Source organism: Gymnodraco acuticeps, unplaced genomic scaffold, assembly GCF_902827175.1.
Source record: "Gymnodraco acuticeps unplaced genomic scaffold, fGymAcu1.1, whole genome shotgun sequence".
Lineage (NCBI taxonomy): Eukaryota > Metazoa > Chordata > Actinopteri > Perciformes > Bathydraconidae > Gymnodraco > Gymnodraco acuticeps.
Genome location: NW_022992199.1, coordinates 356,860 through 369,553, shown reverse-complemented (window position 1 = coordinate 369,553; position 12,694 = coordinate 356,860). Strand labels below are relative to the sequence as shown.

The 12,694-nt window shown below is 40.8% G+C and overlaps 1 protein-coding gene across 1 annotated transcript; it reads right to left on the bottom strand.

Moving 5' to 3' along the window:
* Window positions 1–680: 680 nt before the first annotated feature.
* On the bottom strand, window positions 681–12,370 carry rassf9 (Ras association domain family member 9). Its single transcript, XM_034205538.1, has 2 exons — window positions 12,208–12,370; window positions 681–3,085 (listed from the first exon to the last, which is right to left on the bottom strand). Exons 1-2 carry the CDS (start codon window positions 12,252–12,254, stop codon window positions 1,837–1,839), a joined length of 1,296 nt encoding a protein of 431 aa, XP_034061429.1. The 5' UTR covers window positions 12,255–12,370; the 3' UTR covers window positions 681–1,836.
* Window positions 12,371–12,694: the final 324 nt, after the last annotated feature.

The following is a 12,694-nucleotide window of genomic DNA, read 5'->3' as shown; positions in this document are numbered from 1 at the left end:
CTCTACATGTCTCCATGCTTTAATGTTCAAAAAGCTCTTTATTTGTCTCATACTGCCTGTGCTGCAGCACCTCTTTTCACCCTCTGTCTGAAACCAGAGCCCAGTCTGCTCTGATTGGTTAGCTGGCCGGCTCTGTTGTGATTGGTCAACCACTTCGACTAAGAGGCGGGGCATTTTCTGACACATCTCTATCACCCACAATGTGAAGCCTAAGTGTTATATAGTGATGTCATTATGTTACAGAAGTAAACAAAGGAGTCCAATGGAGGCATTTCAGGCAGGGAGTGTTTGGGAGAGAAACTCCCTCTGGGGGGAACTTTGGGATTTTGGCCTTTGCAGACCATTTACATGCACAGAAACCTATATAACACACGACAGGACAGGGAAACCCCCAAAAAGCACAATAAGGCCTCTCTAATATAACAATCACTAAGGATAATATGTTTAAGACCATTTTAAGTACATTTGACCTAGGAGGCTTTGTTTAAAAGCATCTAACAAATAACATGTAATGTCATTAAACTCTGTATTGAATTTTAGGATTGACAGCTGCACAAAAGAGTACTTGAGGGAACCATAATTGAATCATGAGACCCTGTACCTTCTTGTAGATGGCAATAATTCATATTTGCTAACTTGGAAGAAATCATAAGTAACAATACCGAGTGATTACTCTTTGCAACATTTACAGTATTAGTGTTTATTACGAAAGCTGAAATGCACATTTAACTCTTACATCATTTGTGTGTTTGAACAGATATTGTCCAGACATTTGTGTCATAATGGCCCTTAATACAAAGTCTTGGTAAGTGACAGATAGAGATTATTGCCCCCGAGTTTAAACAGTCATAGTAATAATATCTCATCTCTAAATAAATATTTATTTTTTTATCAATTTGTCTTTACACATCGTGCCTGTGTCATAAAAAACAATCATTTATAGCGGATACAGCAGTGTATTTACAGTGTAGTCAGGAGGAATGTAATGTTTCTTACACATCTTCAATTCTACATCCAAGACATCTATCTGTTTTAATATAAAACATTGTTAATAGACTTATACGTGTGTACGAAGAAGTGCAGCTTCATTAATAGCTTAAAACATACAAAAGGGAAAAAAGCATACATTCGCCATTATTGAGTGTTATAAAAACAATGCTTACGTAACTAAGCGTAATACACCTTAAGGATGGTTATACCTAGGAAGTAGTCTTTGCTTTTTTGGTGAACAAATGTACACTTACAAGTCTGGAAACCCAGCCAACATCAAAAGTAATGGACACACATAACTCCAGTGTGTCCCCTTGCATGTTTTCATTACATCAGAATCAGAGGCCTAATCATAGTTTGCTAAGAAAATAGCATTGTCGATAAATACGGCTGACCATAAAGAATAATAATTTATCAATTATTTTCATGTTTTTACAGATGTTAATAAAAAAAATGTTCGAATCTGACTTTAATTACAGAATTCTGTCCTTTGTTGCGGCCCTAATCCGCTCCCGTACAATATTTAGTAGACCAGCCGCCTAAAACACAAACAATATTTGCAATACCTTGATAACAAATCCACATGAACTTACATCTGAGAAGCCGATACCAAACATCTTTTACACATTTCATTAAAAACGACTGTCACCAAAGTTGCTCAATCATTTTCTGTCTGATCTAAATGTTTCCAGCTGAATTACCTTCGTGTTTCCTAAATAATAGTCCGGGATCGTTGAGAAGAAAACGTTGCTTCGCCCTGTTCCATGAATGTAATGATAACACACGTCAGGCACACACTGGGGTTAGTGCATACAGAACAATAAACTGCAGGGTCAACTGGGTTGTTCAAACGTCTGTGTCGAGGGGGGGAGGGAAGTCCAGACACGGTGACAGCGAGTCCTGGCTGTGTGTGGAGCTAATCCCAGTGTCTGAGTCTGTGTCTGTAATGTCTAGAGGGGACAGGCTGTGTTTGAGTTTCACTGTCTGAGAGACGCTGCACTGAGTCTCACTTTTCAGAGGGGCGACACTGGACTCCTCCTCTTTTCTTCCGTCCCCAATTTGCATTGAGCTCAGCTGAGCAGCCAGCTGCCAGCATTCCTGATCCTTGGAGACCAGCGTAGCGTCAAAGCACTTCAGCTGCTTGTCTATTTCTGCAGTTTGGTTGTGAAGGGCAACGCCGGTGAAGAGGCTGTGTTTCACTTCATCCTGCAACCTCTCGAGTTCAGCTGTGTAGAACGATTCGTCGGTGTCCGAGGGGATCCAGGAAGCAGCCGCGGCTCCTTCCTGTTCGCTGTCCTCATATTGGCTCAGAGGGAAGTCGGCCCTCCTTAGCTCAGAGTCAATGTCCCGGGACAGCTGGAGGATGAGGTCCTGGTGCCTTTGAATCTGCAGATCAAGCTGTTCCACCCCATCGCTCGTGTACAGGTACTCCTGCAGCTGCTCCTCACTGTGTGCCTCCAAACTCTGACTTGAAGCCTGAGCCGATGAACTCTCGGCTTCCTTCTGCACCTCAAACTGCTCGACGTCCAAATCCAGATCCCTGATGCGCTGGATCTGCTCCCGGATGGTGTGGTCTTGGTTGAGAATGAGCTGCACCATCCGGTCGACCTCGTCAGAACCCGGGGAACTCTTGCTCTCCTTGTGAATTTTCTCCAGTTTCCGGAAAGCTTTCTTGACCAGGCGCTTCTGCCTCTCCACCGGCAGAGGCTGGGTGAACTGACCGTGCTCCCATCGCTTTGGCTTGGCGCCCTTTGGCTTTCCAGCCTTCTTGGCGGGCTGAGGCACAAAATCGCTTATTTTGACCAGAGTAAACTGGATGAAGGGTCTCTGGTCACCCCAGGCGTACCAGAGTCTCAGGATTCTGGTGAGAGGAGGCAAGGCTCTCTCAAAACCCTTCCAGCGCTCCACCAGACAGAAGTCTTTGGGTTCCCCGTGCAGGAGCCTCTTGCTCTCTGGGATTGACTTGTGGTCTTCCAGCAGCGCCTGAATCAAATCTTCACATGTTGTGTGTTTGGTTACTCCACAGACAACCTTCTCCTCTTTGCAGACTGTAACCTGAATCTCCTTTCCTTCCACAAGTTCGGCATCTTTTGTCCTAAAGAAACAGATAAACAATGGGTTTAGCAATCTTGACATTTTGAAGTATTAACATATACAGCAGATTTTAGGGAGCCTTTTTTGTAATGTCATAACCCCTTCGTTCTTCTCCCAATTCCAGTCTGCCTCTTTGCTTTCATTTGTATAATAAAGCCAAAACATTGTTGAATAAAAAACATTTTAAGAAATCATCATTTTCATCCATCTTGTCTTCACAAACACTCAAATGTAAAACAAATTTGCTTTTAAAGTATATTATATTACGCCGGGTATTCTACGTCGTAATAGCGCAACAAATAGTAATGTTGCTCTGATTCTTGATTGGTCGACACAGACTGACATACATAACAACCATTGGATGGATTCACAAGAAAGTTATTTACAGATGTTCATGCCCCGAGAGAAAAAAGCCTACTTATTTTGGTAATGCCCTGACTTTTAAAACCACAAGGTTGATATTTTGTAGCGAAATGTCCGGACTAATGACCAATGGATCGCATTCAATCTGGTACTTTTATGACCAAATATCAGCAAATTGAATGATATAGGGCGACTGTGGCTGCGAGGGAGTGTGGCCGTCTTTCAACCAGAAGGTTGTGGGTTCGATCCCAGCCCGTGCAGTCAACATGTCGATGTATCTTTGGGCAAGATACTTAACCCTGAGTTGCTCCCGATGGCCAACGGTGTGTGAATGTGTGTGAATGTTAGGTCCTAGAGCAAGTGGTACTGCTCTGTATGAATGGGTGTGAATGGGTGAATGACATGTAGTATGTAAAGCGCTTTGAGGGGTCTTAAAGACTGGATAAAGCGCTATATAAGTACAGTCCATTTAGCATTTAGCAGTCAGCCTCACTATTCTTTACTAAATGCTAGAATGCTAACAGACAAATCTAAAGTGGTGAACATAGTAAATATATACCTGCTTAACACCAGCATGTTGGTCAGTGTTAGTGTATTAGCATGCTAACATTATCGTTAAGCTAAATGTAGTGCGTCTCTTGTTTACCTTTCTTCAGATAGCAGACATAAGAGATGACAGGAAAGGAGGGGGTACAGAGAGGGGATGACATGCAACAAAAGTCATCTGACAGACACAATCAAATTGGTTTTGCATAACTTTGTTAATTATATTTATATATAACTTATTTTACACAATGTTCTGTTCAAATGATTCACTAGTTGTAAACCGAAGTTACACAGCCGCAGTTTTAAGTACACTCCACGCATATTCATGATTTAGACAACACTTAGTGTTAGTGTGTAGTATATTTTCTTAAATATATCTTACTTTGATGGTTCTCTATCAGGTCAAAGAGTAGAAAACTACATTTGTGCTTCCCGGTTTGATTATGTGAGACGGACTCATCGTCACAGATTATCATTTATTGGTTGAGTTTTTAGATATTTAACCCCATTACCTTTTCATCTGGACCATGAACTTGCTAAAAAATGTACCTATATGACGATATGGATTTTTTACGTACTTAATGAACTGCCAGCAATATCCGGGACACAATATCTATGATATCCACCGGCAATGCAGCTCACAACATGAACAAGTAATCAAATAAGTAGATAACTTTTGGAGGCTTTTCTATTTGATTCCAAGATAAACAATGATGTATCGTGTTATTATTTATATAAAATATAACATGTTTAAGTGATTAATTAGGTTAACTCTGATGTGTTGTAGCTGCCAAGTTTCTGTCTCACATTTAAAGTGAAAGCCTACTCTGAAAACAAAAAGAAGCGACACTTAATACTCCCATAATTACAGACAGTTCAATCTCAAAGAAACCAGAGACGGATTAGTCTTATGATATCACCAAGAGACGAAGACTTAAACTCTCCCTCTTTCAGGGAACTGCAGACTGGTTGCAAAACCGCAGGCCAACATTCCTTCCCCCCCCCCCTCCAAACAGGCAATACATGAAACTGCTAACAGTAATAAATCAGATTAAAGTGCATGTAATCCTGGTTAATGAGGACTTTCATAAGCAGTCCAAAAAAGGGATTTCACTCAGAAAATCGACGGGGGGAGTTTATCTGAAGCTCAGCAAGATGGTTGTTCACATTATCGGACCAAAGTGGAAAGAAACCACAAGGCCACAAGTTTGTTTAGCCAATAGTTTCCAGTTGGTATTTCAGCTCAAAGATTATTGGAAGATACAGCACATTTACAATCATTAGGGTTCGGGTGACTACAACTCTAATTATCGTTAGGTGTTGCTCTTCCCCTTGGTATGCAGTAATGGTTTCAGACCTGAACCTTGCATCAGGTTACTCCTGTGTCTTTATCTGTGGAGATAACCTTGGCTGACTGAGCCCACATTATCCACTGATCGTCACGAGGGTGGACAGAAATACACATCCCCTGAAGATCAGATACGGCATGCCAACACAGGCAAGTGAGATGTATTAAGAAGTATTCAAAGGGGGAAACTTAAATGCTGAATTTATCTCACTTTGCTGATTTTACAGTCTGATATCAGTGTGTTTTGGTTCCCACACGGCATGAAAACACACAACTGGTGCATTGTTGAAACTGGCGGTGAATAAGGTCTCAGGAATGCGATACGTTTGCAACAATGCAACAGGCTGGTTAATGGTTATGGAGACCCTTGGAGAAGAGCGAGGCAGAGCAAATACCTGAGCTATGCGTTGGACAAACAAATCTAGCAAGCCTCAAGCGATCAAAGACAACAACCCCAGCAACTTTAACCGCAGAGTTTTAAACTACAACTGAGTCATGATGGAAACCCTGAAAACGCTTAATCTGCTCAGGAGGGAAACAGTGGGAGGACCACACCTGTAGAATATAATGCAATCAATCATAACAGCTCTGCAACCCTCAATAATTACATCATCCATACAATGTCATAAGAACCCTGTGATCTCGATACAAGTTAGATTTCTAGAAATGATGACGAGGATAAGAAAAAAGAAAAGTCTACTATAAAGACTGAATATTTCCTTATTACTGTATCTGAGTTTTTAATGTGAATTGTTTTACCTCTTCAAAATGTATAAAGTTAAACAATATAAAGAGGTTAACAAGTCAAATAAGGTGAAACTTTTCCCAAGTCACGTTTGCAATTAAATTGACTTATTATGCTGATACACAACTGCATGTTACAGATGAGGTAGTTTAGTACTTCATCATAGAGTAGCATATCCTTCTCTATAATTGCACTCAACTAAGTGGGACATACATAATACACTTACTGATTTAATATGTTACATTTGAGTTTTTAGCTACACCATTTAAAAGGCTGCATTAACAATCACAATGAAGGTTATTTTATAATCTTCCCACCTGTGGATAGCTGTAATGAGGAATACAAACTATAAAGGGCTTTGTTTCAAGGCGTGAAAAGCCAAAAACTATTGATGTGCTACATTGCAATAAATGGATAGAAGATTGGTGAAAGAATACATGAGGCAAAAGGAAGGCAAAAGGAGGACAGGAGAGGCAACACATAGCCGATAAACATCACTGGATCAATGTGAAGTACACACACTAGGGCTGCTCGATTATGGCAAAAATCATAATCTCTATTATTTGGGTCAATAATTGATATCACGATTATTAAAAACGATTATCCATTTACTTTGAAAACATCAATTTATTGGAGAAAAAAACAGTTGATGACTCTGAACTTTAAGTATAATTCAACTGAAAAACCAATAATAAAAAAATAATCGTTTTATTTCAATTACGTTGTTTTTGTAATCGTTGCAAGCCATAATCGTAATTGCGATTAAAATATGATTAATTGAGCAGCCCTACACTACACTGGCCTAAACATGTGATAACATGTGTCTGTGGTCATATCTGAACCCGCAGGTGAATAAACAGACAATTGGATATTTCAGAAAGCATGACCCAAGCCCTCAGCTGTGCAGGAAGAGGGTACAGCAGGCAGGGAAACACCTGCATTTGTCCTGGGTCACAATCACCAACGCTCACACAACATCCTGCCACCACAGTTCAATAGACAGAGGGAGGAAGGGGAAAAATGGATTTCATACCGGTGGTCACTATGGTCCGTTTTCAGCTCCACGTGAATGTGAACAAGTGTTGACAAATCTATGTCTGGAGTTACACATAATGTTTAGCAGTGCTAAAAATAAGCTGCTGCTGTGACTTGTCAATTATTACATGTGTCTTTCGTGGGAAGCACAAGTAAGCGAAGTGGTTAACTATGAGGGACAAACAAAAAGGAATAAAACGTTTCATTCATTCATGAACATGACTTTCATGATAGTAGATTGTCAGCAGGCTAGCTAGTTTATCAATGTAGCTGAAGGCTAGTTTGGCTGTGAATGCTGGAGTAACTAAATGCCACATTTTGAGGTGTTTCCAAGAATGCTAGGCTTCATAACATGGCCTCTGGTTTATTTCTTTAGATGACTGCTACGTTTTCTCATTACCTCCGTCGACCAATGAGAATCTTTCAGCGTTAAAAAAACATGATGTGCACTAGCATCTCTCACGTTATCAATGTTTATTTTCAGAGGACAAACATTTTATTGAGACAGTTGGCGTCAGTGTTTGGCAGTGCAAATATCCCCTCTAACGTTATCTAGTCAACACTCTGCCAGGACAAACACAGATACTGCATGCATCAGTGGGCTGATTGCATCACAGCTAATACTGAGTGTTCATAAGGGCTGACACTTTGGGAGCCATTTTATATTCATAGTTTGGGATTACGCTGTGGAACCAGGCGCAACGAGTGAGGGCGCCCGTATAGGGAAACAAATGACAAAGACAAATCTGAAATGATGCCGATTGAATAACAAAGATTAATAGAAATGCTTACTTATAAAGTTATAGTCAAAGTAAGGATGCATGCTAACAAAGGACGGGTTACACCTCAACTTCTCACACTTGAGTGAACCCAGGAAACTTGAGCGAAGCCGTTTGACCTCAGTTTGAATTTACAAGCTAAGATCCAGAGTGAGACAGGAAAAACCACATTCAAATGATATCATTTTTCCGCATACGTTTCTGCGTAGGATGACTACGTTACAGCTCCACCATGGTGGCATTGCTCTCACCTATTATAATACTCGTAATGACAACCTTGTAGACATGAACAAATCCCTTTTGTGTAATACATTTGCAAGCCACAAGTTACCGCAGAGGACTGCATGCTGGCGGTTTGAACAAGTCATAACAAATGACAGGTTTACAGTTGTCCAGTGTCTCAGCGTGTCTTCTCAGATCAATTGTGATAAGATTATATGATGCAGATATTTTAAACAGAAACAAAGGTCGGATAGCATATCATAGAATTTAACCTGTAGCCCTTTAGGTCAACAGGATTGGATTTTTCTTGTGATGGAATAAACATTTAGCTTGTGGTGGTGAAATGATAGGTTAGCTGTAAAACAAACACTGCAATTGTAGATTATAATTGAAGAAAAACATGATGACTGTAAATCATTCCTGAGGCGAGTTGTATAAAGGGTTGGTTCACACAAACACACAAACATATTTTCTTATTTACAACTAGTTTTGGAAGCTTTTCCTGTTTTTTCTCACATTTTCGGATAACTACAGTATATCTAAAATGTCCGCTGCCAGCTACAAGACAATCAAAGTCATTGGGAATATGTTTGTGGTGTTCAGAGCAATTAAAAAAAATATTGTAAAACTAAACTAAGAGGTTACAAATATGCTCTGTGAGACTTGAACTCGGCGTACGTGTTTTGACATGCTGATACAAATGTAACCGTAGGACAGTTATGTCGCAATTCACCCTGAGGGAAAAATTAATGTTTTGTACAAAATTGCTTCACAATCTTTTGGCTGTTGAGACATTTCACATAAAACCACAGATGACATGTTAGAACTACTAGAACAAAAGTCAAGGGATCACTGAAGGTGTTTGAGCTCATCTATCAAATAGTTGTTGATATATATTAGTTTGGACCAAAGTGGTGGACCAACAGACTGCCATTCACTTTCATAGAAGCACAATATTAGTTTAAAGAGGCCCTATTATGCTTTTTGGGGTTTTCCCTTTCCTCTAGTGCAGGGGGGTCAAACTCAAATACACAGTGGGCCAAAATAAAGAAATGGGTACTAGTCGAGGGCCGGACTGGTTCAATGTTTATTACAGAACTTATTGAAATGAACTTATTGCACATATTAAACCTGGAACTAACAAAGCTTAAATTATTGCCTATAAAAACAACATTAAATAATCAGTTGCATTCATTTCTTATGGCTCTATCTGCAGCTTTTCCAGAGTCATTTCTTATGAGTACATTTCTCCACAGGCCAACAACAGCTTCAACAAAACTATTTCCCTCAAAGAGAAAACCAAACATGCCCTGCTGTCGTGAGAGAGAAAGTGCAGAAGGAAACATCCATTGAACTCAGTGTGCTGCTCTGTGATGCTAGCTCAGATACTTGGCATCTCATCTTGGGTGCAAGTTCATCAATGTTTGGGCTCAGGCTCTGAGCTGAGGAGACCCTCAGGATGGAGTGAAGGGGTGCGTGCAATATACCGACGGGCCAGATCTAATAGTAATTAGAAATTATCCTGCGGGCCGAAATTAAATCCACCAAGGGCCTGATTTGGCCCCCGGGCCTTGAGTTTGACACATGTGCTGTAGTCTGTTTTAAAGGTTGTTGTGCATGTGAAATGTCTGCAAAGGCTCAAATCCCAATGTTCCTTCTCAAAACAAGATAGATGTATAGCAAAGTGTTTAAATGGTGTTTCCGCTGGGTGGTTTGTTTACACAGAGAATGTAGTGGAGCAGATAGTAGACAGGAGATCCGTCCTCCCTCTCTTATCAGAAAGAGGATGAGGGACCAGGAGGAAATAACATCACTTTTTCTATCTCAATATGTTGATCTCTGGGATGACTCTCCCACTCTGATAGGCATCTGTGAACAGAGACACAACACACCCCTGTCCTCCTCTTCCCCTTCCTCTGTGATACCACCCACCCCTCTTATTTCCCCTCCCCCTCCCCCCATGCATGTCTGCGAATCACCAAATGAGCTATTGCTCAGTGAAGATAAATGGCTCACCCTCTTTCCAACACAATTACGATCATTTTATTGTTTGCTGTGGCCTGCTGATTTGTTAACCAAACAATTTTGGCGGCTAATTGGTCCGGTGCACATCACTGTCATGCTGCTGCATTGCTCTGGTCACACTTGTCACTGGCTGGCAACCATTTAATTTCAAAGCATTTGAGAACTGTACGTGCTGGTTCACTAAAAGACACCAGTGTGACACACAGGACTCCCCGACTGAAAAGTTAGACAACGGACTCCACATCATCTTGTCATTCCTTTGCAGCTCCGAAATCAAGCGTTTGACATATCTACAGATCTAAACACTTGAGGTAATTATAGGTGCCGCTAGAGTAATTACTACACAACATGAAAAAAGGAAGACATCGACTGGAGACAGCCTCAGTGAGACTGTTTGAAGTTATCAAAGATATTTAATCTCAGCGCTGTGTGTGATGTGAAAATACATCTGTGGGTGCCACTGTCAAACAACTTAACAGCAATTTAGTTTAAACGTTCGTTTTATTTCTGAACTTAATCCAAACCCTTCCCGCTGAGTTTGGTGGTAAAGAAGTCTTCATGAGTGAAGCTAATGTAAAAAAGTTCTTTACCCATAATTGAAACCTTTCTGATCCAGACTTGGCTTGGACTGCACTCTGTACGGATTGGATCATGACCTAATTACTCTAACAGTTTACCAACTCTACACAACAAAAGTCTGCATTCAAGAACTCAAATAGAATTTAAGTGACAAAAACAGAGGACAGATTGTGTTTCAGAACATTTAGGGAGGCTGTGGCGCAGTGGGTTGTGCGTTGGTGTTCGCATCAGGGGGTCACAGGTTCAAGTCCCACTGCAGTCAGCATGTCGTTGTGTCCCTGGGCAAGACACTTCACCCCAAATTGCACAGTATTGAGTATGTAAGTCGCTTTGGATAAAAGCGTCTACCAAGTGACATTTAATTTCCCAATCTTTTTAGAGCTGATCCCAGCAGGAGCATCAAAAGGCCGATATATCCAGTAAAGGGAATTGCTGAAGCGAATTATACAAGTGTTGATGACACAATCTCTCTCCACCTGAAGTGTGAATTTTCTTTTGGTCTGGTGTCCTAGATGAAATGTGTATTAAAACATCTTTGACATAATTACAGAGCAAGAAAAGGTCCTGTAGTTTTATGTTCAGTACAGTGTACTTTGACAAGTACCACACACACACACACACACACACACACACACACACACACACACACACACACACACACACACACACACACACACACACACACACACACACACACACACACACACACACACACACACACACACACACACACACACCACACCCACACACACACACACACACACACACACACACACACACACACACACACACACACACACCACACACACACACACACACACACACACACACACACACACACACACACACACACACACACACACACACACTACTTCCTGGTTGATACAATACGGCTTCAGTGATTAAAACACTAATTGATTTAATTTATGAGAAAACATTGAAGTTGTCAACTATTTTACTAGTAAATGTTTAGCTTTAGAAGTTGTTGTTCATGCTAATCACGGCAGGAAATGCTGTTTTCGGCCATTAAAATGTAGATGTGTTGCTTTTCTCTTTTACATCATAATAAAACGGAATATATGTTGGGTTTATGCTGATAAACAAGATATTTAAATACATTGCATTGGACTTTTGTTATCACTTAATATTCCTGGGAGGTTTTTCGTATTCCCCTGTGGTTTCTAATGTTATTTAATGATGCACTTGGGTGTATTTGATGTCCCACAGTATCAACGTGTAACTATTTGCTTACTTTGATTGCATGTACTGTATAACTAGACATATGACTCGGATGTGAAAAACTAAACTGCCTTTAAAGTTTAGCCTCATTTGCCCCTCTTGTGCAGCTCACCCCTTAATCGATGCGCACTGCGTTGTGCGTAATCTCTCCCTCCTCAACTACTTCCAAATGACAGAACTCGGTAAGAAAAACTCACACTCAACAGGTTTCCCGTCTAGAAACTTAAATCTCGCCAAATTACCTGTTTTTCTGACGAGCTTTCAGGAAGTTTTTTCCAAACGGAGCCATGTCTCAGCAGCGCCACAAAACACAGCAGCAATCCGAAAAAAGCGTTACAGTCCCCGCATGGCAGGACGCGGGACACTTTGAGCAGAGATCCTGAAAAGTTGAAGAGTGCAACTCTGAACGCCCCACCGAAAGAGGGAGGGAGGTGTTTCCATACTGACAGATATTGGTGTGTCTCTGCCCCCTTCCACCTGCAGGGACAGCCTGACACACTAGTTTAAAGTGTAGTTTAAACTTCCGCCTCTATCTACTTGTCTTTCATCCTTTCTTTATAACTAATGCTGTTGATGTATTGTGTTTTCAAGGGTGTCTAATGTCATCTGGCCGGGGACAACAGCTGGAAATTAGCAATGTTGGCTAAAGCTGCCCCATTTACTGTTTTGACAGTTGATCAATGGGGACTGTCAACGACACTATAAACAAATGAACTAAACTAAACACTG